The sequence below is a fragment of the Lates calcarifer genome, linkage group LG6 (genome assembly GCF_001640805.2).
Source record: "Lates calcarifer isolate ASB-BC8 linkage group LG6, TLL_Latcal_v3, whole genome shotgun sequence".
NCBI classification, from domain to species: Eukaryota; Metazoa; Chordata; class Actinopteri; family Centropomidae; genus Lates; species Lates calcarifer.
Window position 1 is genome coordinate 21471605 of NC_066838.1, and position 26063 is coordinate 21497667.

The following is a 26063-nucleotide window of genomic DNA, read 5'->3' on the forward strand; positions in this document are numbered from 1 at the left end:
GCTAAAAGAGAAAATGTGTTCTTTTCATATTACAGCTGTTTTGTTTGTTTGTTTGTTTTTTGTCGAAGTCAGGTGATTTTTCTGCCTGCTAATGACCAGCAGCGGTTCACGAACCTTCACCGACCTCTTTTTTTATTTCCCCTCCACATCACTCCTTCTGTCTACTAACAGTCTCCATGCTGCTCCTCTCTTCATTACAGCCCCCTCCAGGCAAATCTCAGCTCCTCTTAGAATAAAGCGGCGCCGTGATTGGACAGACCGGACCTCGCCCGTTCCTTTTTAAACTCCACACCCCCGAACGACTTGTCTGACGTCACGACGCTTCATACGTCCTCGCAACAAGCCCGTGACGCAGTCCAGCTCTTCCCCCTCGGACGTCTTCCTCCCCCTCGCCCCCCCACCTCCCTTTGGGCTGTTCCGGATGAGACGTCTCCCTCCCTCCGCCCCTCTGATCCTCTTATCAGCGAGTAAGCGGCCAAGATGGATGTCGTAAACCAGGTAAGGCTTTATGGGGGGGAAATCATCTATATATTTATTATAGTTTCATTTGATAGCTGATGTTTAGGTTATTTCTATTTTTCATCTTCCTTCTGTCGCGCGCTTCAATAAAAATATTTTTAAAATCATAATCCGCCGACCTCCAGGTTCTAATGCAGCGCTTGCGATCCCTCGGAGTCGGATTGTAATTTATGCATTTATCTAATAAATGCATTTGTGTAAAGACACGACGGAATTGGATATTTTTTCCACTACTGATGCTGCAGTCGATATGATGGAGTGGCCCGGCGCTGACAGTCCAAAAAATGTGTGTAGGATGTCCAGTGATTTGCTGCAGCAATGACATTTAGCAAAGGAAGGAGAGGATGTAATTTATTATCTCCAGAGATTCGGGTAATTGATTTAGTTTGCTCACGCTCTCAATTACCCCGCTGTTGCTAAGATAACAAACGGGAATCTGATTAATTTCCAAAGGCCCTCGGTGTTCTCGGATAGCCGCAGTAGGCCCCGACACAGAAGGACGGTCTCCTGCATCTCTCTGGCCACTAACAGCTCATCTCTGAGAGAGCTGTGTGGTTTGTGACAAAGCCAACAAGGCATTTTTTTCCCCTGGGAAATAAGCGAATATCAGGACTGACAAGGCTTGTTTTTTTGTCAGTTCATGCGTCATCTGTTTAATATGGATGTTTGGCATCCAAAGCGCCGGAGAAACAATGAGCGTCAGGGTGAGAAGTGTATCCCCGCACAGCCTGAGAGAAAACCATCACTGCTGCTGCTTCTGCTGCTGCTGGTTATTCCTGTGCGGCCATTTATTGATGCACACACACACACACACACACACACACACATACACACACCGCCTTCTTTGCGGTGTCGCATTCACCTGCGCACAAATGCTTCCACCTTTTTACCTCCTTGCCTCAAAATGAATAAGACATCGGCTGCTGTGAAGTGTGTAGCAAGAGCGCAGAGGAAGCAGTCAGTTAGCTAATCAGCTTTGTGTAATTGTAATGCTGCCAGGATCTATCTCTCTCTCTCTCTCTCTCTCTCTCACACACACACACACACACACATATCACAGCATTTAAAGTCAATACCAAAATTACTATACAGCATCTCACTGGCCACAAAGGTGCCAGCTGTGACAGTGGAGTCATTTTATCCACTGCCAATTATTTGCCATGTAACAAACACCTGCAGGTGCCAGCAGCAGGACAGGCCTGTGGGCTGTGAGGATGAGGTAATTAGGTTTATGTTTTTAATCAGCATCATCATATTATCATCATCATCAGCAGCAGCAGCAGCATCACGCCTGGTCTGGTGTAGTACTGATAGAGGCTGAGCTCACACACAGTGAGAGCCAACCTCACTATGAAAATGTTAAAAAATAAATAAATATATAAACTCCAGAGCTGATTTCTGATTTTTGTGTTTTGACAGTTGGTGGCCCAAGGGCAGTTCACAGTAGTCAAACAACCTTTGGGATTTATAAAAATTCTACAGTGGGTAAGTCATTATTTATATTATTATAGTCATGTATTATTACGTATTTATATTGCTGTCTGTAACAAATAGAACTAGAGCATTAATATTTCCCATTTTTTCCATCATTAAAAAAAGGGGAAGAAGAGAATATTAACAAGGATAAAATGCTTGGAACTAGTATGACTGTTTGCAATAAATAATAAAGCCATGTCTGCCAGTGACAGATTTGTGACCTTCTTTCAAACAGAGGTCATAAAGCTGCATGGAGCTTAATAATAGATGTGACTGTACACTTTTAGAAAAACAGGTTCGCAGCTGCAGACTCTCCTACTCGGGTTTAACTCTTTCCTTTCTTTTTTTTTTTAACGCTTCCTCAGCTCTAATATTTCCCTCTCTTACCTATGTTCAAATAATGACTGAGGTTATTACAGAGGAGTCTCTTGTATCCTGATGGTGGTTATGATGATACGACTCCCAGCAGGCCTGAGCGAGCAGGAGACACCAGCAGGATGTGTTACGTCACTGCTGTAGTAACACGGTGTCAGTCCGCCGAGGAATATAATGACAGTTTGTCAAATCCTCTTCAGAGGACGTGACCTCTGCATACTAGTGTGGTTTATTATTACCACGTTTTGATGTGCACAGTCTCCTCCACCAGATGATGGAGCCAACAAACTATTCATGTATTAGTTTATCTAGGAAGAGAGCAGAATAAATAAATATACTGAAGTATTTAAATTAGCTTGAGGATTGTGCATTTTCTGCATTTCAAGGAGAAAGATTTATTTTATTTGTTTATTTTACATGGGCAAACATCATTAAATAGGACATTGTATCCCATTTATAATCAGACTTTCACTGATAAATTCATCCGGTTCCATTTAGGGTAAAAACAATTAGTTGATTAAACAGTTTTGTCATTTTTCAAACAAAATAACAATTATTCCAGAGCTCCGGCTTCTCAGTTGTTAAGCATTGATTCTTTTCTGTGTCTAATTCAATCATAAGCTTGATATCTCTGGAGTCTGGTCTGTTGGCTGGACAGTACCAACCAGTATGATGACATCATCTTGGGCTGTGGTAAACTGCAATGGGCATTTTTTTTACTTTCTCCTGTCGTTTTACCAAACAATTCATCAGTTAATTGAAAAAATAATCATCAGATTCATCGATAATGACGATAATGCAGATGTGTTGAAGAGAATTTGTAGAAGATTCCTCGTATAATGTGTTGTCATCCACGCTGTTTGTCCTCCATCAGCAGCAGCATGCTCCAGCTGCAGGGTTAATAGCAGTGCTTCTCTATTGCAGTTTCTCTCTCTCTCTCTCTACAGCTGTGGCACCACAGTGGTGGGAATAGTAGTACTAATTACCCATGCAGGCCCCGCAGCTAAGCAAGGGCCTCTCAGATGTGTGGACTCAAGTGTTCCTTTCTTTTCTCTTGTTATGTTAAAACCCTCATGTGATGCTATGAACTGGTTCTGGCGGCAGCTCTGGTTTGTGGCTCTGGTTACAGCAGCCGGTTATTATTATCAACATAGAGACCAAAAATGATTTAATAGATAGAAAAATAATCAGCAACTACTGTATTTTGATGACAGATTCATCATTTGAGACATTTTTCAAGAAAAAAAATACAAAAAAAATCTTATTCAATCTTCTAAAACATGAGATTTTGACATTTTTCTTTATATATGGTAGTAAAGTCAGTATCTTTGGGTTTGGGACTGATGCTCTGCCAAAACAAGCTACGTGAAGAGGTCACCTTGGGCTGCAGAGAAACATAACAGGCTGATAATTAATCAGATTAATCGATAATGAAATACTCGTTACATTCAGGCCTAATCATTTCAATTCACTATATATTCTAGATATGTGTAAATATGCTTGCACTGTAATTATATGCATATTGTAGGGAGGGTAAATGAGAAGGAAACTGAAGAGGGGGGTTCCTTTCTTGTGCATGGATCCCATAATTCCTAGCTACATCCCTGCTCCCTCAGCCTGAGAACGTAACACAACCCAGATGAAAACGTGCGTGTTAAAGCAGTCCCACTCTGTAACGTGTTCTGCAGATATGCCAGAGAACAGTCAGAGGCATGAGTGTACTGCATGACTCTGTAGTCCTTCCCTGGAGCTGTGTGAGTGTGCCAGCACCTCATCACTGCCTCCCTGGGTCACACAGTGAGCCAACCACCAATCAGCAGCCTCGCTCAGGAAGCCAGGGCCCATGAATCATCTGTCAGAGGGCGTGCGTGCATCAGCGTCAGACTAGAGGAGGAGCTGCTGGAGCTGCTGCTCTTTCTGGATTAATATGGGCATGCATCACCAGCAACAGTGTTTTTTAGGAGGGGAGAGAGGAGCCACCCCTCAAAAGTATTTTTCCAGCTTCTGAGGCAGGATTCAGTGGAAACAGGCAGCAGTGAAAAAGATGCTTGTATAGAGTAGAGTCAAACAGCCAGAATGTGCTTTTATATAAAACTCAAAGCAGCAATTTGTCAGCAGAGAATTAGAGAGATGAAAGTAAATGGTAATGGACTGGATCACTTTGGAGGAGTCATGTATGTGGGCAGAGGATGTGAGATCTTGTTTTCTACATCTGAGCATGAAAATTATCTGTGAAAAAGCTTCTCGTTGTTACAATATGTGTGAGATTTAAACAGCGCCCTGTGTGTGTGTGTGTGTGTGTGTGTGTGAATCATGCTTTGCCTTACCCACCCCAACCTAACCCAACCCACTTCACCCTCTCCTCTCTCTGTCTCTGGGGAATAGTGCTGACAAAGCCTAGATTTGATGGATGTTAGAAGACATTGAGTTCCCAAATACAGCTGATGTAGAGCTCAACCACAGAGTACACAGGCACACCCCCCACCCCACGCTACAGGACGGTGCTGCTACGTTGAATTTAATCTGCATTCAGATTTCACTCTCTGACTCACTCCAGCGAAAAAACATAAAAAGGGCTGTTTGTGAGAACATGAAATAAAGAGCCTCATTCGCTTTGGTGTAGTCCCTAAAGTGTAATAAAGGCTGTTGGTTTTGTTGTAGCTCAGGGGGCTTTTGCTGTTCAGACACTCTGTGTGGTTATTACTCCAGGGCCTCAGATGAAGGCTTACACAGCTTGTGTTTATTTTTGCGCTTTTGTGCTTTTGGCTATATGTTGGCATGCATTTTTTTATATATAATGCCACACAGTATTTACGACTATTATATAAAATATCAGAACCTTTGCAGTGATTACAGATATGAGAGGTTTCTGTCTGAACACAGATACTGTGCATACAGCAATCTGTAACACATGGTAGAGACTCAGCCTCAGGGTTTTTTTTTTTTTTTTTTTTTTTTTTTTTGTATGTTTGTTTTGTTTAGATTTTTTGCACATTTTATTTTTGGCTTTTCTTCTGAAATACTCCAGATAATGATGTGTTTCAAAGGATGTGTTTCATTGTTTTAGTTGAACAAGGACAACATGTAATATTTTTTGGAATAAAATAGTCAAATTACTGAGCAGAGGTGGATAAATCAGGCGATATAAGGTTATTGCAGATATAAATGTTGGCTGACAACTAACAAGACATTGCAGCACAGAAATACCAAAGATAATTTAGAAACAGTGTCGCTGTTACATAATTTTTACACAAGAGCAAACTGGCAAGTTTATTTTTCATCTGTAAATTGTTCTGCTCAGTGTGTATGTTTATTATAATTAAAAAAAACAAAAAAAAACAAAAGCAAACAAAAATCCTAAACTAAAAATGTTTATTATATGTTTGGGTTAAAAAAAAAAAAAAAGAGCTGATATATCACTGTAGGATTAGGTTTTCAGTATCTGCCTCAAATATCCACTATCAGTTGGGCTCTACTATTGACTACTGCTACCTTTATTCCTGTGTGGATCAGGTTTTATGGGGAGAGACAGAGACAGAGAGACAGACAGCGTGAGAAAAGCAGTAGCAGACTGATCGTTTGTGTCTGAGTAGTGTGTAGGATTGTGTATCTTCTCGGCACAGAAGAGCTGACAACCATCCAGCATACCAGGAGGGGTAGAAACCAGCCTCTGCCTCCTCGCTGTGTGATGCTGCCAGTAGTGTTACCATGGCACCTGACACTCAGTGTGCCACCATTTCTTTTCTCAGCCTGGCTGTTCTTCTCTTCCTCCCCCATCTCTCCTCTCTCCGTTCATCTGTCACCATAAAAGTACGGTTCTTAATTGTGCCATGGCGCCTTCTATTAAGATTCTCTTTCCCTGCTAATGGTTTTTAGCCACGCTAGCGGTGTGGCTCTAGGGATGGCAATGTTGGTCAGTTCCCCACTTTGTTCCAGACAGAAATATTTCAAGAAGTATCAGGAGGATTGGCCTAAAATTATGTACAGTCATTCATGGTTCTTAGATGATGCAGCTTTCTGCTGTTATGTGCTAATTGGCAAATGTTAGCACGCTACCTAAGATGGTGAACATGGTAGATATTACACCTGCTAAATAGCTGCATGTTAGCATTGTTGAGCATGCTAGCATGTAGCTCATGGCACCACTGTGTCTAGCCAAGGCTCACAGAGCTGTTAAGATGCTGGATCTCTTACTTTATGTCTCATTACATTTAAATACACTGGCATGACATTTTTAATTTATTGTACCTTTACATCAGGGTCTGTATTTTATGTTCTAACAAGCTAGTAATGTTTGAAAATTTCTCTCTAGAAGTAAAACTATTCAAGAAAACATTCATATTTAACATGTAAATATGCTGTTCCTTCAATTAATTCCTCAGTTCCTCATATCAGTGTGATTCACATCGCTTTACTTCTGTTGCTTGAAGAGATTGTTTCTTAAATAGAGAGTCCAGCCCTTGTAAAAGAGTTTTCTTTTTCTCCAAAATGTCTCTGAAGAAGAGGAGGACAGGAAAGCCAAATGTACAGCTGGGGCACCAAATGTTGTTGGTCTCCATATCGATCCATCTTATGAAATCATAACCGCTAACTGTCTCAGAGGGATAGTGAAAGAATGATCTGGACACAGGGAGCTGTAAAAGCTTTGAACAGCGTCAATAATAAAAACTGTTTGTACCTCAATGCAGCTGTAATAAACAAAATGAAATGGATGATTTATATCTTTCAGGATAAAATATACCATAATGTGCGCACTGTGTGAAGGATTGTGCCGACACTGCAGGTGTGAAACACTGCACATGCTGTAGGTATTGATTAATTGCTCAGCTGCTGCAGCATTACATCCTGTTATTCTTTTCTGGGTCTAAAGGAAAATGCTACAGAAAACACAGTTCACATTTTCCTGCCCTGTCACATATTTTTTTTTTATTTTTTAGCTTGGGAGAGATTCGTCTGAGGTTGACGCGCCAGATTGAGACTGTCATGATTGAGAAAAATGGATCCAAAGTCAGTGTCCAAACCATAACGAAGCTTAAATATTCTGAAGATTTCAAAAGTTTATTCCCAACCAAGACTATAAAAATGATAGAGACGTCATTTGTGTTTTAGGATGGATTCCAACTCTAAAGTTACCCTCCAGATGGCAAATGACTTTTTTTTTCTCTGCTTGAAATTTGTTTATCAGCCAGCTCACACACTAACACTGCCACTTTCATCACATCCACAGTCATTTGCATTGATTATTAAAATGTGTTAAAAAGCCTTTTTACCGACGACAGGGAGAGAAGGTGTTCGACTTGTTGGGAGAGGACACTTCAAAGATGAAATAGCCCTGCAGGATCAGAGAAGGATGAGTAAAGTGATAACAATGAGGCTGGCTTTGGGCGACCACTGTGTGTAAATCCAACAAACGAGCCTCGGACTCACAGTAGCTAAAAGATTACTGTAAATAGTTTAGTGTGTTGGTGCCCACGGCAGGTAGACCGTACGACAAGATCAGAGTTAAGAAGGGAGTGACATTCCTTTGTGTAAGTGAGCATACGAGCTCACGTGTGGGGGTGTGGCCGTGGGTGTGTTTGTGTGTGTTGTGACTGGCTGTGCAATCGCTTGTAGCTGAGTATTTGGTGACAGATGGCAGAGCACCTCAGTCAGATTAATAGCTAGATTTTCCATCCAATCGGATCTGGCCTGCAGCGTAGGGAGGGTGTGGTAAAAATAGTCTGACTTGTCTAATCTCCTGTGTGTGTGTGAGAGAGAGAGAGAGAGAGTGAGTTTATCTCCATACATGTCTGTTTGTGCTGTTTACGTGACTGTGGGTGGGTGCTGAGGAACAAGACCGAGCTGTTTGTACCAGAAGTAACAGACTCTGAACGACTGCACAATCACTGTCATACCACAAAATACAAAAAGAATAAAAAAATTAAAAATTAAAAAAAATACTATAACAACATCTACAGAACCCTGACGTCAACTAAAATGTAATGGTAACCATGGCAACAGGTACAGTCCTTGCTGTGTAACCTCGTGATACCACTGCATTGATTTGCACCCCGTGTGCATTTTCCAGCAGCTCACCATGATTGGTGGAGCATCAGTGTGCTTGAGACACCGCAGTTGATGAAAGCACCGTCTGCAGCTTTCAGTGTAAATGGAGCTGTCACCCGATTTACACCAGAGCTCTTTGTTTACATGGTTACATCATCTGCACTAAACTGGAGTGTAGAGATTGTATGTGATCCGTCAGTCACACGGAGGAAAGTGTCACTTTGTGTTAATTCTCTGTTTTTTTTTCTCCAGTTTGTCTCTTAGCTTTCTGCCTCCTTCTTCTCTCCCTCTGCAGATCTTTGCAATCTTCGCCTTCTCGACATGTGGCAGTTACTCTGGCATGTTCAAGATGAGCGTGGAGTGTAAAAACCGGTCGGAGAGCGACCTAGGCATAGAAGTAGAATTTGAATATCCATTCAGGTATGTATACTGTCCTTCCTGTCTGCAGAAAACATTCAGCACATACACTTGGGATCCTGTTTTTGCTATAATTGTTAATGCCACCTAGTAGGCTATAGCACAAGTAATTATATTTAAAAGTAATTTATATATAAATATACAAATTGGACACATTTGTTTGACTTTTGCTCGCAAATAACACACACAGATGTTCCAGATTTATTCTATCATTAGACTCGTTATCTCATTAGCCTATATCAGAGTAATTATAATGGGACATTTGCCAGAGGAAGTGCCTTTCAACATTTTTAGAAATATGCTTTTTGGCTTTCTTGCAGGGCGTTAGAAGAGAGAGATAGATACCGTTCTTATAGCTAGTCAGTAGCTTAAATATGAAGACAGTTAGCTTAGCTTAACCAGCTAGCCTGGCTTTGTTCAAATGTAAAAGAAAATAAATGAGTAAAAAACTGTTTACCCAAGTGTTAAAAGGACAAGTTGTAGTATGGATTAAACAACTAGGGTATAATGTGTTAATTAGTGAGCTTTAGAGGTGCTGGAAGGAGGATTTATTTACCTTTGGACAGAGCCAGGCTAGCTGTTTCCCTCTGTCTTCAGTCTTTATGCTAAGCTAAGCTAACAAGCCGCTGGCTCCAGCTTCACATTCAACAGACAGAGATGAGAGTGGTATCGATCTTCTCATCTAACTCTTGCCAAGAAAATAAATAAGAGCATTTCCCACAATGTCACACTGTTCCCTTAAAATACTCTCCTCTAATCGTCTTTACACAAACAACTGCTACCTACTCTACTTACATGTACCTACTTACTTTCTTTGTCTTTGCTCCTCTTGCACTTCCATCTTTCATTTTTGTCTCTGTTCTCAGGCTCCATCAGGTTTACTTTGATGCCCCCACCTGTAGGGGAGGGAACCCCGAGCGTCTATTCCTGGTCGGGGACTACTCCTCCTCAGCTGAGTTCTTTGTCACCATCGGTGTCTTTTCCTTCCTCTACTCCATGGCAGCGCTCTCTGTATACTGTTTCATACTGGAGAAGTACCGTGAAAACAACAAAGGAGCCCAGATTGTGAGTTTGTTTATCCCTCACACCTTCACAACATACATGTTCTACAACAAGACTTGCAGTTAATGTTCAGCAGTGGTTGGTAGTAGAGGTGATTATTTTGTCTTGCTGATCCCCAGGACTTCGTTGTGACGGCGGTTTTTGCCTTCATGTGGCTGGTGTCATCCTGTGCTTGGGCTAAAGGCCTGTCAGATGTGAAAACAGCCACTGATCCAGAGAAGGTCATCACTCTTATCTCAGCCTGCGACGAACCAGAGAATCGCTGCCGTGAGGTCTACGACCCCAAGGTCTCCGGCCTCAACACCTCTGTGGTAGGTCCCTAGATGCCTTCACAGTTAACGAAGCTGCATGAAGAGTTGATATGAGAACTGCTGGAACACTTACCTCCTCTCTGCTCCACAGGCTTTTGGCTTCATCAACCTGATCCTGTGGGTAGGAAACCTGTGGTTCGTGTTCAAGGAGACCGGCTGGATGGGCGCCTTCGCCGGAACATACGTCCCATCACAGGAAAAGCAGCCCGCCCCCGATTCCTTCGGTCAGGCAGGCTACGGTCAGCAGGACCCCTACGCCGGCTCCCAGGGGGGCTACCAGCCCGACTACGGCCAGCAGGGAGGCTACAACGAGGATGGAGGTTACAGCCAGGGCTATGAGCAGCAGCCCACCTCCTACTCTAATCAAATGTGAGCTGGTCCAGTCAAACCACAGCTGCAGGATGGTGAGTGCAGTTCACATCATAATAATATCATTATGTCTTAGAGGTAGTGATCTCATCTTTAATTCAAGCAAAGTCTGGTCCAATAGTTGTTTCTTACATGCTGCCTCCAGGGCAGCGAGAATGAGCTGAAGTATTACTGCTATGCAAATGACAAACAAACCTTTCCCTGAACCACTTCGCTCCCTTGAATGATATTCAAATTTGGATGCAGTGTAACTTCCTAACACTTAACTGTTCAAAGCCTGAGGTTAACTTGATCAACACCAGTTTATAGTTCAATAGAGCAAATAACCTTGCTGAACCTTTTTGTTGCTGATATGAATATACAATTATTCCACCATGTCAGCTGCAAATCCTGGCGATTGCATTAAGAAGAATATTACAAATGAGACCAGTAAAACAGCAGCATTGGTTGTTTGTTCAGATGGTTTACAGGCCATGAAAAGATCCCCTCTTAGTGTCATTCCAGTGTAAGCATTCAGGGACAATCTGAGGCTTTACCAGTCTGTGTTTGCCAAATCAAGTGTCTTTTTGATTCGATATTCCCTCTTTTGTGTCACTGTGCTTTGAAAAAAACAGTCTGGGGAAACACAAAAAGGGACTTCTACACTAAAAACAGTGGAAGATACTCTCTTAGTTTGTCTCATATTAGCATCAGCTGAACTTAAAGCAGCTATAATCAATATTTCTTTGATGGTGCTGGATCTCGTCATGGACAGGAGAAACAATCACAGCGACTATTAACCATTCAAATGTGCATGCAAGTATTATTTTAATGCAGACATGCAGGTAATGACTGTCTTCTCCAGAGAAATAACAGCAGTGGTTGTTCATTAACAGGCCGTACTGTATGTTAATGATGAGTAGCAGAGGTGAAACCAGCATGACGTTGAGATCTGCTCAGATGGATGATGTATAAAACATCTGACTTGCAAAGCAGTCTATGGTACACAGTAGCTCTTATCTGGTAAAGCTATATTCACCTGCCTGCTCTGTTTGGCCTTGGGTTCCACTCTTTCCCAGCAAACCCTGTAACAAACTGAAAAGAAAGAGCTTTTTGGTTTAGTGCTTCAAGGCTGTAGAGTGTTGTGTCTGACTGGCTAAAACTGCACTCAGTCCTCTAGTCCTTTAGATAGGGTTCACTGGGTTTGATCTGCTCTCTATACAGAATATCTACACTCTGGTTAAACCTCGTCTTATTTCATGACTTTTTTCTTTTTATTTAAGTTACATTTTAAAAATTTTACTCCCTCAGCTTTCTACTAGGAGCAATGGAATCCTTCATGACCACAGAATAATGTGCCAAAGTTTAGAGATCTCTGTATTTGTGTGGGAGGTCTTCATTGGGAAAAAGGTGCTGTCACGTACTGTAATACCATGCACCAATCAGATTTTAGCATTTTAAATCAAAATGTAATGACAGGTGTTTTGCTCATGTTGCCAGTACAGTGACTGAAGACTTTGATTGTTTCTTATTAAGTCATTAATATTATAGAGAAATATATACTATTTTAATCCCATTTCAGGGACTCTAAATTCCAGTTTGTGTCTCTAATAATTTATACCACATTGAGTTTTAACACATTATGCACTGACATGTTACATAACATAAAAGATGTAACAATGACACATTAAAACATTATATATTTTACACATGAATATATAGTGTTATGGTCATTTTCTTCACAGATTAGGAGCCATCTGCAACTTGAAAGATATTTCAATATCAGCTTTTGATATCTTGTATATATTGAATCAGAATTTGTTTATATATTTAACATGTCATTAATGTAATCATACATTTTCTGTTTGTTTAATATTCTCCTTCTTTCTCTTTCTCTCACCTCTCTCCTCCTTTTCTCCTCCTCCCAGGGGTGACCTTGTGATTTTGGAGTGTGGCTCTCGACCACCACCTGCATTTCCACACTCCTCTGTTTGTCTGTTTGTTGTATCTGTTAGTTGACAGGCGGAGGGAGGGAGGCATGGAGGGCAGAAACTGGTGGGGCCCGTGGGGAGGGGGAACACCACTCTGGAGCAGGATCTGGGGATGGGACGGGGGGTAAGGTGGGGAGGGGGAAATGGGTCTTTGCTGTAACATGATGTTTATTCTCGTGATGTATTTAACTGTAGAAGACAACAGAGGATTGTCTGTTTGGTTATACGAGAAAAACTTGAATACAAATACCAAAACATTCGTTGATGAACATTTAAGAGAAATCTTGTAACGGAAAAGACTTACATTTATGAGAAAAAAAAATTGTAGTAATATTTAACTTGGGAGAATGTATTTGTCTGTGCTGTGTAAATATCAACATGCTGATATATATGATTATATGTACACAGTTGAATAATTGTGCACTCCATATTAGTTGTTATACAACAAATGTTGAGCACAGAGTTATTCAATTGCATTTACTTTGGTTCTGTTTAGGAGCTCACATAGTTTAGCCTTTGCCCTTCAATTCCCTTAAATTATTCATACCACAATGCTGGTTTTATGTTTTCATCTCAGAATCTTGTTTTTTTTTTTTTAATTTTCTCATTTGATGGCAAGGTTTGAAAGGAAAACAGAGGAGAATTATTGATTAATTGATAAATTATTGATATATAGGAGTGAGCAGAGAAAGAGTCATTTATTTTAGGAGCAGTTGATACCAGTGTGTTATAAGTAGGTTGTTTCAACTTTATTTTGTGTTTTTATATATATTTTTTCCATCAAACGTCACTGTCGAGAGAGGATGAACTCTTGTAATACACAGAACATTTAAAATCCTGACATTCAAAATCAAAAAACTACATAGGGTTAAGAAAATTAGTGAGCATGGTAGCATCTTGTATTTGCTGTGCTCTATAGTGTGCTATCAGTATGAAAATTGTGAATCGGAGCAGAGAACAACAGTTTTTAATAGCAGTGTTCGCTGTGTTCGTTTATTTGTTCAGATTTATGTGATGGCATCCAACGAGTTTTGTCAGTGAACCTCGTCCTGTTTCCGATCGCCTTTTAATGTGGTCCCGAAAGTTGTAAGACAGAGTCATATAGTTTTCTAACCGGTGTTTCTATCACACTGTAATCAGTGACATACCATACGTACATTAACATGAGCTGTAGGTAAATGAGATTAAAGTATATTAAACCTTAAAGAGCTTGGTTATGCCATGGTAAACACATATTATAAAGAGGCGGTCTGAACAGTATGTCTCCATATATATACTTCTCCTGCATCCTCAATCCGTCTTTATCTCTTCTCTTTCTGAAGGCAAGCGCATTTTACTGCATGCATCTTACACCTTATATCCTAAAGCATCCCTGAACATATTTGAGAGGCTGAGGCTCAAAGCTGCAGGAAAGCATTAGACTAAACAGTAATACCGTGGTATGTTTGTTCCATCGTAGTGGTTACTGCACAGCACATACAGCAGCTCTGCTATATTCTATTCAAAGCACAAAGTAAGTGCTGCAATAATTACTTCTTTCCAGATATAAATACACCCATCCTACTGCCAATCCTCTGTTTGGATATACAAGATCATGTTTGCCAAATGGTAATGAGATGTGTCTTGATTGGTAGTTTTGCTTCCACAGTCCTCACCAGAATCAGTTGTCATCCATCTCCAGTATATCGATCCATTACTCATTATTTTTTAAAAATCAGGGTTCTTTGATTCAGGCAGTGTAGAAGCACCTGGCTTTCTCTCTTCCTCTAGTCCCCCCCGTTCCCTACACCTCCGTTTTTGTTTTCTCTCTATCTCTTTCACTGTAGCTCTTATAAATATGCTGAAATGAAATATACTCTGTTGTTAGTGGTGAATGATGTCTTGTGGTACTCTCTACGCCTTTGGATAGTGCTGTGTTTATTGTGTATGATGTATTCATATTAGTATTTATGATAATGATAAGTCAGAGAACAAAAAAAAAATATCCAAGACTCTCCAGAATTCTGCTGTATTCTTATTATATGGGATCCATGTGAAACAAAATGAAATAAACTTGAAATTATTCTGTTGAAGGTTAAAATGTGTATTTCTGTTCAGGAGTTGATTGTTTTTGTTTGTTTGTTTGTTTGTTGTTCTTTGCTTATTTGAGTTTAGTTTAAGGTAAGTTATAAAGCAAGCTTATCTTAAAGGTCTTTATAAATTTGGATAAAAAGTTCTAAAATGCCAGTGGTGTTTTGGTTTTTTCTTGGCTGGCCCATATTTCTGAGAATAAAAATTAAACACCATTTCAGGCAGGCTGGGGGCCAATATGTAGGTTAGCTTGATCAGCAGACTGTATATTAATACAAAAATAACCCTTAAAACTTTTTATACAGCCTATGGTTTGACCTAGTTTGTAGTTTTGATATCTGTCTTTGTGGTACTCCCTAGTAGTCAGAGAGGGTTACGTGTCCTCCATCTCATTTAGCTAAATCTGAGAATTATTTCCTTTGCTAAATTCAAATACATGATGTAAAGAAGATCAGGATTTAAATGAGAGCATAGTACTGTTATAATATACACTGCAGCCACAGTACCAGTCTTCCAATATTCATAAGCTAATTAATTTTAATTGATTTGTTTAGTTTTATAGTTGACTGGCAATTTAATTCAAGTGTAAAATACACTCAAATAAAAGTCCTGCGTTCAAAACCGCACTTAAGTAAAAGTAGTATAAAAATGAAAGTATTATCAGCTAAATTTACTACAGGTTTATTGCATATGATGTTTTTGGATTAATATTACTGCTGCAGTCATGTTTATGTTGCATTTCACTGCTGATGATGTTTAAGAATGAGCCAATTTTAAGTACTTAATATACTGCTGGGCGGTTTAATTACAGCAATGCATCATATTCTATAAGTTCTATCATATAATAATATGAAATAATCAATTCTACTAAGTCATTATTTTGAGATACAAAGTCAATATTTGGAGAGAGTTTGTCATTACAATGACTTACCCGGATTTTTTTTTTTTTTTTTTTTTTTTTTGGCGGAAATGGGCTTCCATACTAAGAGTTATGGCGTTTCCCAGGGGCCCCTGAAGGCATGAGGGCAGCTCGGCTCGGTGGTGCCAACAGCAGCGGTTCCTCCAGAGACCAGAGGAGGCCAACGCCCCACTGTCAGCTTCTGAGCTCCTCCCTTCCTCCTTAGAGCTGAAAGCAGAGTGTCTTCTGAGCTGCTGCGGTAGTAACGGAGAGCAACCAGGATATTACAACACGACTTTTCATCGGAGGAGTTGATTCACTTCGACTGCGGGAGGAAAACAACTTCCAGCGAGCGGGAGCAGCAGCAACACCAGGACTGTAAAATATCTTTTTCCTCTCAAGACAAGTTTGTTCAAACGCTCCGTCGGCGTCGAGGCTCTAAAGGAAAACACACTTCACACTGTCGCTACAAAAAGTTAGTTGATACAGAATGGCTGATACAACCGCGTCCAGCCCCGGTGCCAACTGCATGGAGAAGCTGAAAAGTTATGTGAAGACCCAAAAAGGCTTCATCCTCGCAGCAGAAATAGTAAGTTCACCGACCTGAGCAGCAAAACTTTCATCTACTCGGCAGCTGCGTGATACAAAACCGACCAATACATGGTGTATGTGTAGTGTTTGCATTAGTGTTCTGCAACTGATCAATATTTCATAGATATTAAAGTGGGTTATTGTTGCCTACATTGTTATTGATTTGATTTCTGGTCCAAATATGCTGTGTTGGCTTCTTTAAAACTGGTTTGTCTAATTTTTTAAAGGCAACAGGGAATGAAAAGCATGTGGCCCTGGAGGTTGAGGGATCACTAGCAGAGGTTAAGGGTTTCCACCTGTCACATATGCTCCACTGTTTACTCATTTGGCACCAAAGAGCCAAATGCCGAGTGTTAATGGCAGATGAAAGGTTATATGGGTTAACTCAGCTCAGTGACTGTTGTCAGGCATCTCCCTGTCTGCTCATTACCACAGGCTGTATACTATTTGTAGGCAGAGGAGCAGTAGCCCAAATATGGCGAGGAGAAAATGCAATGTATATCATATTCCTAGCAGTGTAAAGGCTCATAAAGTGATTTTTCCCCCTCACTCTGCATTACGTTCGCACATCTGGCAAACAGGAGGAAGCAGAGGAGACCAAAGAAACACCTCAGTCTCAGTAATTAATAAGTTGTGGGCACACGTATAACCACTTCCTTTCTGGGAATATTTTATATTTATATTGTCCTTGACCAGCATTTTCACATGATTGCCTTTGTTTGCATTTCACAGTGGTGTGTTCTCTCAACACATGACTCACTGTGACCTTAAATTCTTTTACATAAGTTCTGCATTTTCAGCGGTGGAAAGTAACTTGAGTACAACTTTGTGGTATTTATACTCTAAACATTTCTATTTCTACTCCACCATATTACAAAGGGGAAATACTGTAGTTTTTACATACAAAATATATGATCAGCTTATAAAATATGATGCATTGCTGCAAAATTAGCTCTGCATTGACCAACGACAACATTAAAGTACTACTAAGCATGTAGTACTAAGCATGTCAGTACTTAAGTAGTAATGATACTTTAGGATACTTTACTACATCTACTTATGTAAAAGTTTGAATGCAGAACTTTTACTTGTAACTGAGTTATTTTACAGTGTCCTGTACAGTATATTGCTACTTTTACTTAAGTAAATGATTTGTATACTATACCGCAGCTGCATTTCATTAGTTTTATCCGCATGCACATGCGTCAGAGTATTATCACATATCTCACAGCAGCAAAAACAAAGTACTGAAAATGTTACTGTGCCAAAAGTGAGCAGAGCACTTTGCGCCAGTGATGAAAAGCTCTGGTCTCACAACTCAACAAGCTCATTATAAAGCAGGCTCTCAGATGTTGGTGGCCAGTGGTCCACCCACTGTAAAGTTTTTTTTTCTTTTTTGGATGTAATGGAAATTCCAGGCTGTGTGTGAGAAGTTTGGCCCCAGGAACAAAAGGAATGCGCGAATTGCTTAGTACACACATCTCTGCTGTGCCATTCAAGGATATCTTTGTGCTTCGCTGAACACTCTCGGTAGTTTGTTGCTTCCTCTCCCACTCAGGACTCTACTCTAAAGGGAGTTATCTGTGATGTTGGATTTCTGAAATAGTTTACAATGGGAGAAGGCTGTGGGAGGGAAACAGGAAGAGAAATGTCATTACTGCTTATTACAGTGGCATGCAAAAGTTTGGGTCAAAATTTCTGTTAATGTGAGCAGTTAAGCAAGTAGAAGATGAAATGTGAAGATGAAATGATTTCCAAAAGGCATAAAGTTAAACATGAAACACTCTTTCAGTGTATTATTTTTGTTTTCTACAATTTTAGCGTGAAAAAGAGAAAGCGGCACCCTGCAGAAGAATGGGGACTTGAGCTCTCCGATAACTTTGACCAAGGTATCAGACCTTAACTAGCCTGTTAGGGTCATGGCTTGTTCACAGTCATTGTTAGGAAAGGCCAGGTGTTGCCAGTTCCAAAGTTTTATAAATACCCAGAGTCCTCTAACCTTGTCCCAACAATCAGCAGCCATGGATTCCTCTAAGTAGTTGCCTAGCACTCTGAAAATGAAAATGATTGACGCCCACAAAGCAGGTACAGATTTCATCAGTTCAAAATGTAATTAAGAAATAGCAGTTAACAGGGACAGTGGAAGTCAAGATAAGGTCTGGGAGACCAAGAAAAATATCAGAGAGAACTGCTCGTAGGATTGCTAGAAAAGCAAGTCAGAACCCCCGTTTGACTGCAAAAGGCCTCCAGGAAGATCTCGCAGACTCTGGAGTTGTGGTACTCAACTGTTCAGTGACACCTGCACAAATATGGCCTTCATGGAAGAGTCATCAGAAGTAAACCTCTCCTGCATCCTCAAAGGAACATTTAGACAAGCCTGATGCATTTTGGAAACAAGTCCTGTGGACCGATGAGGTTAAAATAGAACTCTTTGGCCAAAGGTATGTTTGGAGAACAAAGGGCACAGAATTTCATGAAAAAAAAAAAACACCATTCCAACTGTTAAGCATGGGGGTGGATCGATCGTGCTTTGGGGTTGTATTGCAGCCAATGGCACGGGGAACATTTCACAGGTAGAGGGAAGAATGGATTCAATTAAATTCCAACAAATTCTGGAAGCAAACGTTACACCATCTGTAAAAAAACTGAAGTTGAAAAGAGGATAGCTTCTACAAACGGAGGGGTGCTACTAGGTACTAACTATGCAGGGTACCCAAACCTTTTCCTTTTCTGTCATGTATGTATATATATATAGCATATATATATATGTTTAAAATGTAAAGGGACTGTGTCATCTGTAACTTTATACCTTTTGGAGATTATTTCGTCTTCTACTTGCTTAACTGTTCACATTAACAGCAATTTTGACCATGCCACTTTTGCATGCACTGTATGTTCAATCTAATAGGAAATGGGATATTTAACCCCGGGGTTACTGAGGTTCAAATCTTCCACCCAGGCAACCACAAGTCAGCAGGAAAAATGGCCTTTCTGACTTCATGCACTGTCAGCAAGTTTTAACAGGAAACATTCCAACTACATATAGAGTTATTTTCTTTTATTCTACTTGTCAGAGGCATGACCATACTTGAACATGTTGAAGCCGCAGAACAACATACAGGTCACAGTCACACCCATGTAGTGCAAATTATTTCTATTTGTCATGTGGCACAGTTAAGCTAGTAGCCTAGAGATAAGTGAGGATGAGTCATGCAGTGAGTTGATCTCACAACCGTACCGTTGACATTATCAGTATGAAGTGGTCACATTGTCTTACGACTGGAAACCATTTGTTTGTTTAGTAATCTCCTTTAAGGAAATCTTTAACCAGAGGAAAGAGCGGGGGGAAAAGTAGGCAAGAGGAGTGATGAAATGAAACCCAACTTTCCATTTTCCTCTGAGCACACATGGTATACACTTTAGTGAGCCCACAGCAAGTGCTAAAAACCACCCCAAAATGTAAGTGACTTCCCTAGCAACTGTTGCTGTTTGGTGTGTATCTGCACAACGGGCTATGTCTTGGCTCTCGTGTAGCTGCTGACTATAATTAGCCAGCCGTTCACAACAGTTTCTCTCCGGTCAGTTTAAAAGAGCAGCTCATTATTCCAATGTGAATAAGATCCTAGCTGGGATTCTTTTAAAGCCGACCCATGCAAACAGATCCGCCGCTGTGTGGAAAACATAAAGGTGTCAACATCTCAGAGCCGTTCTTGTTCTCAGGGACTCGTGTAGTGGGTGTTTTCTCTGTGTGATGGCTGCTGCCCTCGGAGCAGCCGGCCCCGGACCGAATAGAGCCTCTTTTGTGTGGGACCTTGGCCTCGGCCACCCCGCTACTCTACAGAGGCAGTCTGTGCCAGTCTCGAGAACACATGAACTACTGATGCATCTGGCTGACTGGCTGACTGGCTGTGAGTTTGTGTAACAGTTGAGAGTGGAGGGGAGGGGAAGCAGCAGTGACAGATGTAGGGCTTGTGTCGAGTCAGTTACATCATGTGTGTATCATATAGACTGCAGTGATTTGACACTGACCACTGAGTTGATGTGTCTGAGAATAAAACTCTGCAATGTGCAAAATGTGCTTTATTTAAACACACATCAGAATCAGAGCCAATGTATTTAGTAAGCGTTACAAGAATAAATTATTTTACTTGTCACAGGGAAGCAAAGCAGATAAATGTTGCACCACACAGACAAGAAATATAGAATTAAAAAAAAAAAAAAATATATATATATATATATATATATATATATATATATATATATATATATATATATATATATTATTCTATATTTCTTATTCTATATTTCTATATATATATATATATATATATATATATAATTGTTAATATATTTAAGTGTATTAGAGCTGCAACAATTAGTTGATTAATTGTTTAGTCAGTTAGTCTATCAACAGAAAATTAATCAGCTTTTATCTTAATAATCATTTGAATGATTTTTCGTGCAAATATGTCAAATTTTAACTACTCAAATGTGAGAATTTATTGATTTTCTTCATTTCACATTGTAGTAAATTGAATATTTGTCATTCTGCGATGTAGAAATTTTTATAAATGGACAATAAAATAAATGCTATTTAGGCATTCTAATCCTTCGCAGCTGTCATATGTCCCTGTTGTGTGAAAGCATCTACCCACACAGTTTGACAGCAGCGAGCCTCTGAGCCGTAGGCTGCGTAACTTTATGATTTCTCCACATTGGCAGCATTTCAGAGGAATGGACTGAGAAGAATGCACACTGATTTTTTTCCCTCATATGGAAAGACATGACCTTGATGGAACAAACACTGACTGTAAATCTAAGAAAAACGCAGCATGTGACTGACAGACTGAGGGCGATACAGTCCTTCCAGTTGTGTCACTCTAATAATATTTTTGTGTAGAAAATACAGTGTGTTTTCTTGGCAGAAATGGTTGATATTATGTGGATGCTAAATTGTGAACTGGCTGGAGTAGATGAAACAATGTTGGCTTTGTTGGAGTGATTTACTGTCTGACCGGCCTTGGCTATTGTGTGGACACAGATCTTTTTCTGTTACTGAGCGTTGGCTCTCTCTCAGGTGAACTGTTTGAACTGAACTAAATGTACTGCACTTACACAGTGTGTTTCTAGTCTGAACAGCCACTCAAAGCACTTTACACTATATGTCATATTCATGTACACATTCATACCTGATGGCAGGGGCAATTCAGGGTTCAGTATCTTGCTCAAGAGCACCTCAACATGCAGACTAAAGGAGCTGAACCACCGACCCTCTGGTTAGTGGAAATTAGGCAGCATCTGTTATTTTTCTGGCATAACCCTGAAACATTCCCTCGATATGTTCATCGTTCTGACATCTGACATTTTTTCCTTCCTCCCTCTCCCTCTCTTATCACTCTTAGTTCATCAGTTTAATCGTCCTCATCTGCTACGCCGCGTCTCTGTATGGAGGCTACTCCGCTGTGGCCATCTGCGAGATGATCTTCGCCATTGTCTTCTTCGGCATCTTCATGATGGAGCTGGACAAGCAGATCCAAGTGGTCAACTGGGTCTGGAGTGTGAGTGCTCTACATGTCTTACGACACACACAGACACGCGCATGCTCAAACATACGAGCGTGCAGTTACACAACGCTTCATCCTGCTTCCTCCTTTTCTACAGGATCTTTTCCGTGCTGGCATTGGCGCTGTCCTTTACATCATCACCTCTCTGATCTGTGTCATTGGAGGAGCCGGGGACGGCGCTCGTATTGCAGGGGGGGTCAGTAAAACCACTCTGACTCAACCTGAGCTTTCAACTGAATTCTGAAAATGTTCATAATCATTCAGGTTTTAGTGTTTGTTTTGACAACTATGAATTATTTGGATTGTAGTTATGGTAACTCATAGTAGATGGGGGGTGATGATCATTTACTGTTTTCAGTTTGATATACACACACACTCTCAGTGAAAGCAATAAGTTAGTGTAACATTGATGACTAATGTATCAACCTAGATCTTATCTCACACTTCCTTCCTGTTTAAGTCAAGTTCAGACCACAAGACTCTGGCCACAGTTTGTCCCAGACAGATTTCCCTAAATAAGATAAGATAGAAATCTGTCACCAGTTGAAGTAGTTCAGAGGCTCGTCTTCAGCCCATCATGAGCTGTCACAAACACTATGACAACTATTAAACATGTTTGATTTTCTCATAGACAAAAACAGGATGTGTTTGTATTGGCAGCACCTTAGATACAAACCTGAGACAGGAGAGGAACAACGCTACACACACACGTGTACAGGAAGCTGTAGGGCACACACACACACAAATTGAAATACTGCAGCACTCAGTGACTTATATTATCGATGCACACATCACCGCAACTGAAAGAGAAAGAAAGATGGACAGAGGTGGTGGGTCAAGCAGCTCTAAGTGTAGCAGGTTGAGGTGGAGATGCTGATAGCTGATGTCTCAGAAGAATAACTGACACAGGGTATTTGCTGGTCTTGAAAAGTTTTGAAAAGTTTTAAATATTTTTCCTGCCAGCTGTAGGCAGTTGGTTCTAAAATGTTTTTGACAGTTTTACAAAAAGTGTCTGGAAAATCTCCAGTATTATTGTCACAGACGTCTATGATCAATTAATGAAATCATTAGGAAATCAGACTATTTCTATTAAGTGGTTTTTAGTCGAGACAGTTGTGTGGTGCCCTCACTCTGTGTCTGATATCAGGGAGAGCTCTGTTGATTAAAGGTAAATTTCACATCTCTCTTTCACAACATTCCTTGTGGCTTGTGCAAATCCAATCTGTGCTATTTTTATCTCATTCTTTTGTTTATACATATACCACATGTGCCTGGGACTGAATGCATCACATCTGCTCCTGAACAACTGATGCAGGTTTCTCCACAGTGACTTGTCTCACGCATTTGTTGAATATCTCAGGCATTTCTCAGTTGTGGATTTCCCCAAGTGGAATAATCTTGCAATCAGTACTCCGTAATGTGAATGTGATTATTATTGTGATTCTGATCCTGAGTTGTTGTTGCTTTTTTTTTTTTTTTTTAGGTATTTGGTTTGATTGCTGGTCTGTTGTTTGCATATGATACCTACACCATCTTCCTGCAAATCAAGAGCACCAGGCAGCACACAGCAGCTTCCACTGGTGAAAGCAACACTCTTGTTTTCAAGATCTGTCTTAATTCATATATAGAACAAGATCTTTTGGTAATACTTTATATCAGGGTAGACTTATTCACCAATTAACTAGTTGCTTATTAGCATGAATATTGGCTCATTATAAGAGTTTTCCCTCAATAACCTCCTAGTTACTGCTTATTGATAGTAAGTAAGGAAGATGTTGTACATGAATTATGAACTTATGTTTTGCTCAGATTGACTTTATAAGGTAGGGTAACACATCTGACGTAACAAAACACAAAACTACAAGTGTTAATAGCAGTAGTTTTGTGTTTGGTTATGTAAGAACAGATCATATTATCAAGTGTTCATAAGGGAGAATTACTGAGCTTGTGTTACTACTACCTTATAAGGTCCATACCAATAATAATAAATGCTTTATAATGACTAATAAAGAGCAAATATGCATGCTAATAGGCAACTACTTAATGGAGAATAAGTGCACCCTAATATAAAGTGTTACTGATGTTACCTCCAATGTCTGACTTTTTTCTTTTTTACAGATGACAGAGTTTAAACACTCCCGAGACACATGCACCTCTGTCAAGAATGCAGCAGAAGATCAAAAAGAGGACATTTGTGCAGAAGTTAACAGAAGGGTGGAGCAGAGAGGACGATGGACAGTAAAATGAACAGGTCACAGTTTAATCAATGCCACTGTATGGTGTGAACAGACGAGAGATTTGTGTTAGGGCCGCGCCTGAGAGGAGGATGACACAGCCAAAGGGAGTGGTACTGTACATCTGTGCCTGCATGTCAGACAAAATCTTGTCTGCTACATGGGGAATTTCCCTCAGAAACCTTTAGTCCAACCTCAATGTGCCACTGATTAAAAAGGGAAACCTTTATAACAGGCCATGTAAAACTTTGGTTGATGTTGTCAAGGAGCTTGTCTAATAACACTGCTGTACTACACTACCGGTCAAAAGTTTTAGAACACCTCCATTTTTCCAGTTGTTGAAATTTACACTGTAAAAAATCCTATTATCCTAAATCCTAAATTTAATCTTTTTTTGTTTTTTTTGTTCAAATACACCTGTGGCATTCTTTCTACATTGGAAATGAAATGTTTTTTGGGAAGTTTGACTCAGTACTGTTGTAGAAGTTCCCACAGTGCTGGTCATCCATCATGTGAAGCTGACCATCCAGGGCTGTGGTCAAATAGTCCAAAAAATTACATCCTACTTCCTTTTCTAACCACTTTTCCTTGACCTTGATGGAATATGTCATGAGTCAAGGAGAGATGTGAAGGAGAGTGTATGTAACGACAACATTATCTGTCCATCTTTTTTTCATAAAGGATAATTCCAGTGTATCCTGTGGTCAAGGAGATAAGAAAGGAGGCACTGAAGCACCTTTCATTGGCATTTAGAGAATTCAACCAGCCACTTAGATACTTACAGGTCATTTCACTCACGTCTCAGTCTTCTCAAGCAAAAATGACCGCAATGACCGTTCAACCACATCCTAGTTTTTGCTGTTGGAAATAACCCTGACTAAGCAGTCTGTCTTTTTCTCATCATTCTGAAAGCATTGCACAGTACTACTTCTTTTTGTGTAATATCTTCTTAATATTGCCTCAGAGGAGGAAGTTCTTTATCCCTGAAATAGTCCTGTTTTCTATTAAATTTCATGGTTTTTCACTTGTTCTTTTTTACCTTTGGTAAACTACTGCTGACCTTTGTACCATTTAAGTCCAAAAAACTTCAGTCAACACTGCACTTTTCTGGATCTGCAGCAGTACACCTGCAAAGTTTGAAGTGGATTGGATGAGTAGGTCTTGAAATACAGGCAGACAGATTTCTCCATTTAGAGTTAGACTTCAATAGATTTGACCTGGTTAAATTTCAATAAAAACTGGGAAAATCGCGCCATTCACAAACCTTTGACCAGTAGTGTACTGTAAGTAGTAACTTAGTCATTTGGACTTAAGAAGTCACTGATATATGAATGGGTGCTTTAGGAATTGTTTAACATCATAATTATGCTCTTCTTGAGTTTGATTTTCTGTGTTTTCAGTGAGGTTTCTCAGAGGTTTAAACATTTTCTTCTCTGTTATTTAATCTTTACTCTGCAGAGTGCTTCCTGTGTGTTACAGTGCCTTAAAGTCTCATTCACATTAACCAGTTCCTTCATCCTGTTCACCCTTTATTCATGAATCCTAAACATTTGAAGTCATTTACTGTCATTGATCAGCAAATCTTTTGGCTGTTTTTGTACTAATCAGAGTCTGCATCATTAGGAGCCGAAGACGTCCGTTAACCATCAACCACATGTTCATTATCTGAATTAGTGTCATCATCCTCCAGTGGTACCTGTCTACTTTGATTCTTGCTCAGGTTGTGTTTTCTTTTTCTTACATTTGTAACACATTTTTAAGGTGCAGATTATTTTTCTGTTGACACTTTTTACAGTCTTTTTTTTTTAAATGTTTTTTGAGTACATGTGGCATATGAAGAAAAAAGGAAAAATCAGATTTTATTATGTAAATATCACCATTTTAATATGATCTGTAACTGTTTCCTCTTCCCTTTGGTGGTTATTTGTCCAACTAAAACATTGCCTTATTATTATTTTTTCTAACAGGCTTTACAAAAGTCTGCAGTTTGTATTTTCACAATTCAAAGCAGCCACGCTTTGGGAAATAAAAGCCATTGTTACTGCAAAGAAAATCTGTTTTGTAGCTTAAATTTTACACCAATCTCCCAAACTACACAATCCTGGTTTGCAGCAACAGCTTTATTCAACAAGAACCTCATTTATAGATATATTTCGGTTGAC

General features: G+C 39.9%; 2 protein-coding genes across 2 annotated transcripts; both read left to right on the forward strand.

Annotated features, from left to right (window-relative positions):
- The first annotated feature begins 388 nt into the window (after positions 1–388).
- LOC108882184 (synaptophysin) lies at positions 389–14624 on the forward strand. The gene is made up of 7 exons (XM_018674533.2): positions 389–498; positions 1939–2004; positions 8711–8835; positions 9699–9897; positions 10014–10205; positions 10297–10609; positions 12482–14624. The coding sequence occupies exons 1-6, from the start codon at positions 481–483 to the stop codon at positions 10576–10578; spliced, it is 882 nt and encodes a 293-aa protein (XP_018530049.1). The 5' UTR covers positions 389–480; the 3' UTR covers positions 10579–10609; positions 12482–14624.
- A 1023-nt stretch (positions 14625–15647) lies between these two features.
- On the forward strand, positions 15648–25954 carry plp2b (proteolipid protein 2b). Its single transcript, XM_018674534.2, has 5 exons — positions 15648–16101; positions 21506–21661; positions 21765–21863; positions 23151–23247; positions 23786–25954. Exons 1-5 carry the CDS (start codon positions 16003–16005, stop codon positions 23797–23799), a joined length of 465 nt encoding a protein of 154 aa, XP_018530050.1. The 5' UTR covers positions 15648–16002; the 3' UTR covers positions 23800–25954.
- Positions 25955–26063: the final 109 nt, after the last annotated feature.

What these genes read in the sequence shown, in the direction of transcription:
- plp2b (XM_018674534.2), top strand. Translation starts at nt 16,003, where the DNA reads ATGGCTGATACAACCGCGTCCAGCCCCGGTGCCAACTGCATGGAGAAG. An exon ending in TGGTCAACTGGGTCTGGAGT is followed by an intron (nt 21,662 to 21,764) that starts GTGAGTGCTCTA and finishes CCTTTTCTACAG; the next exon opens with GATCTTTTCCGTGCTGGCAT. An exon ending in GCGCTCGTATTGCAGGGGGG is followed by an intron (nt 21,864 to 23,150) that starts GTCAGTAAAACC and finishes TTTTTTTTTTAG; the next exon opens with GTATTTGGTTTGATTGCTGG.
- LOC108882184 (XM_018674533.2), top strand. An exon ending in TTATAAAAATTCTACAGTGG is followed by an intron (nt 2,005 to 8,710) that starts GTAAGTCATTAT and finishes CTCCCTCTGCAG; the next exon opens with ATCTTTGCAATCTTCGCCTT. An exon ending in CCGGCCTCAACACCTCTGTG is followed by an intron (nt 10,206 to 10,296) that starts GTAGGTCCCTAG and finishes TCTGCTCCACAG; the next exon opens with GCTTTTGGCTTCATCAACCT.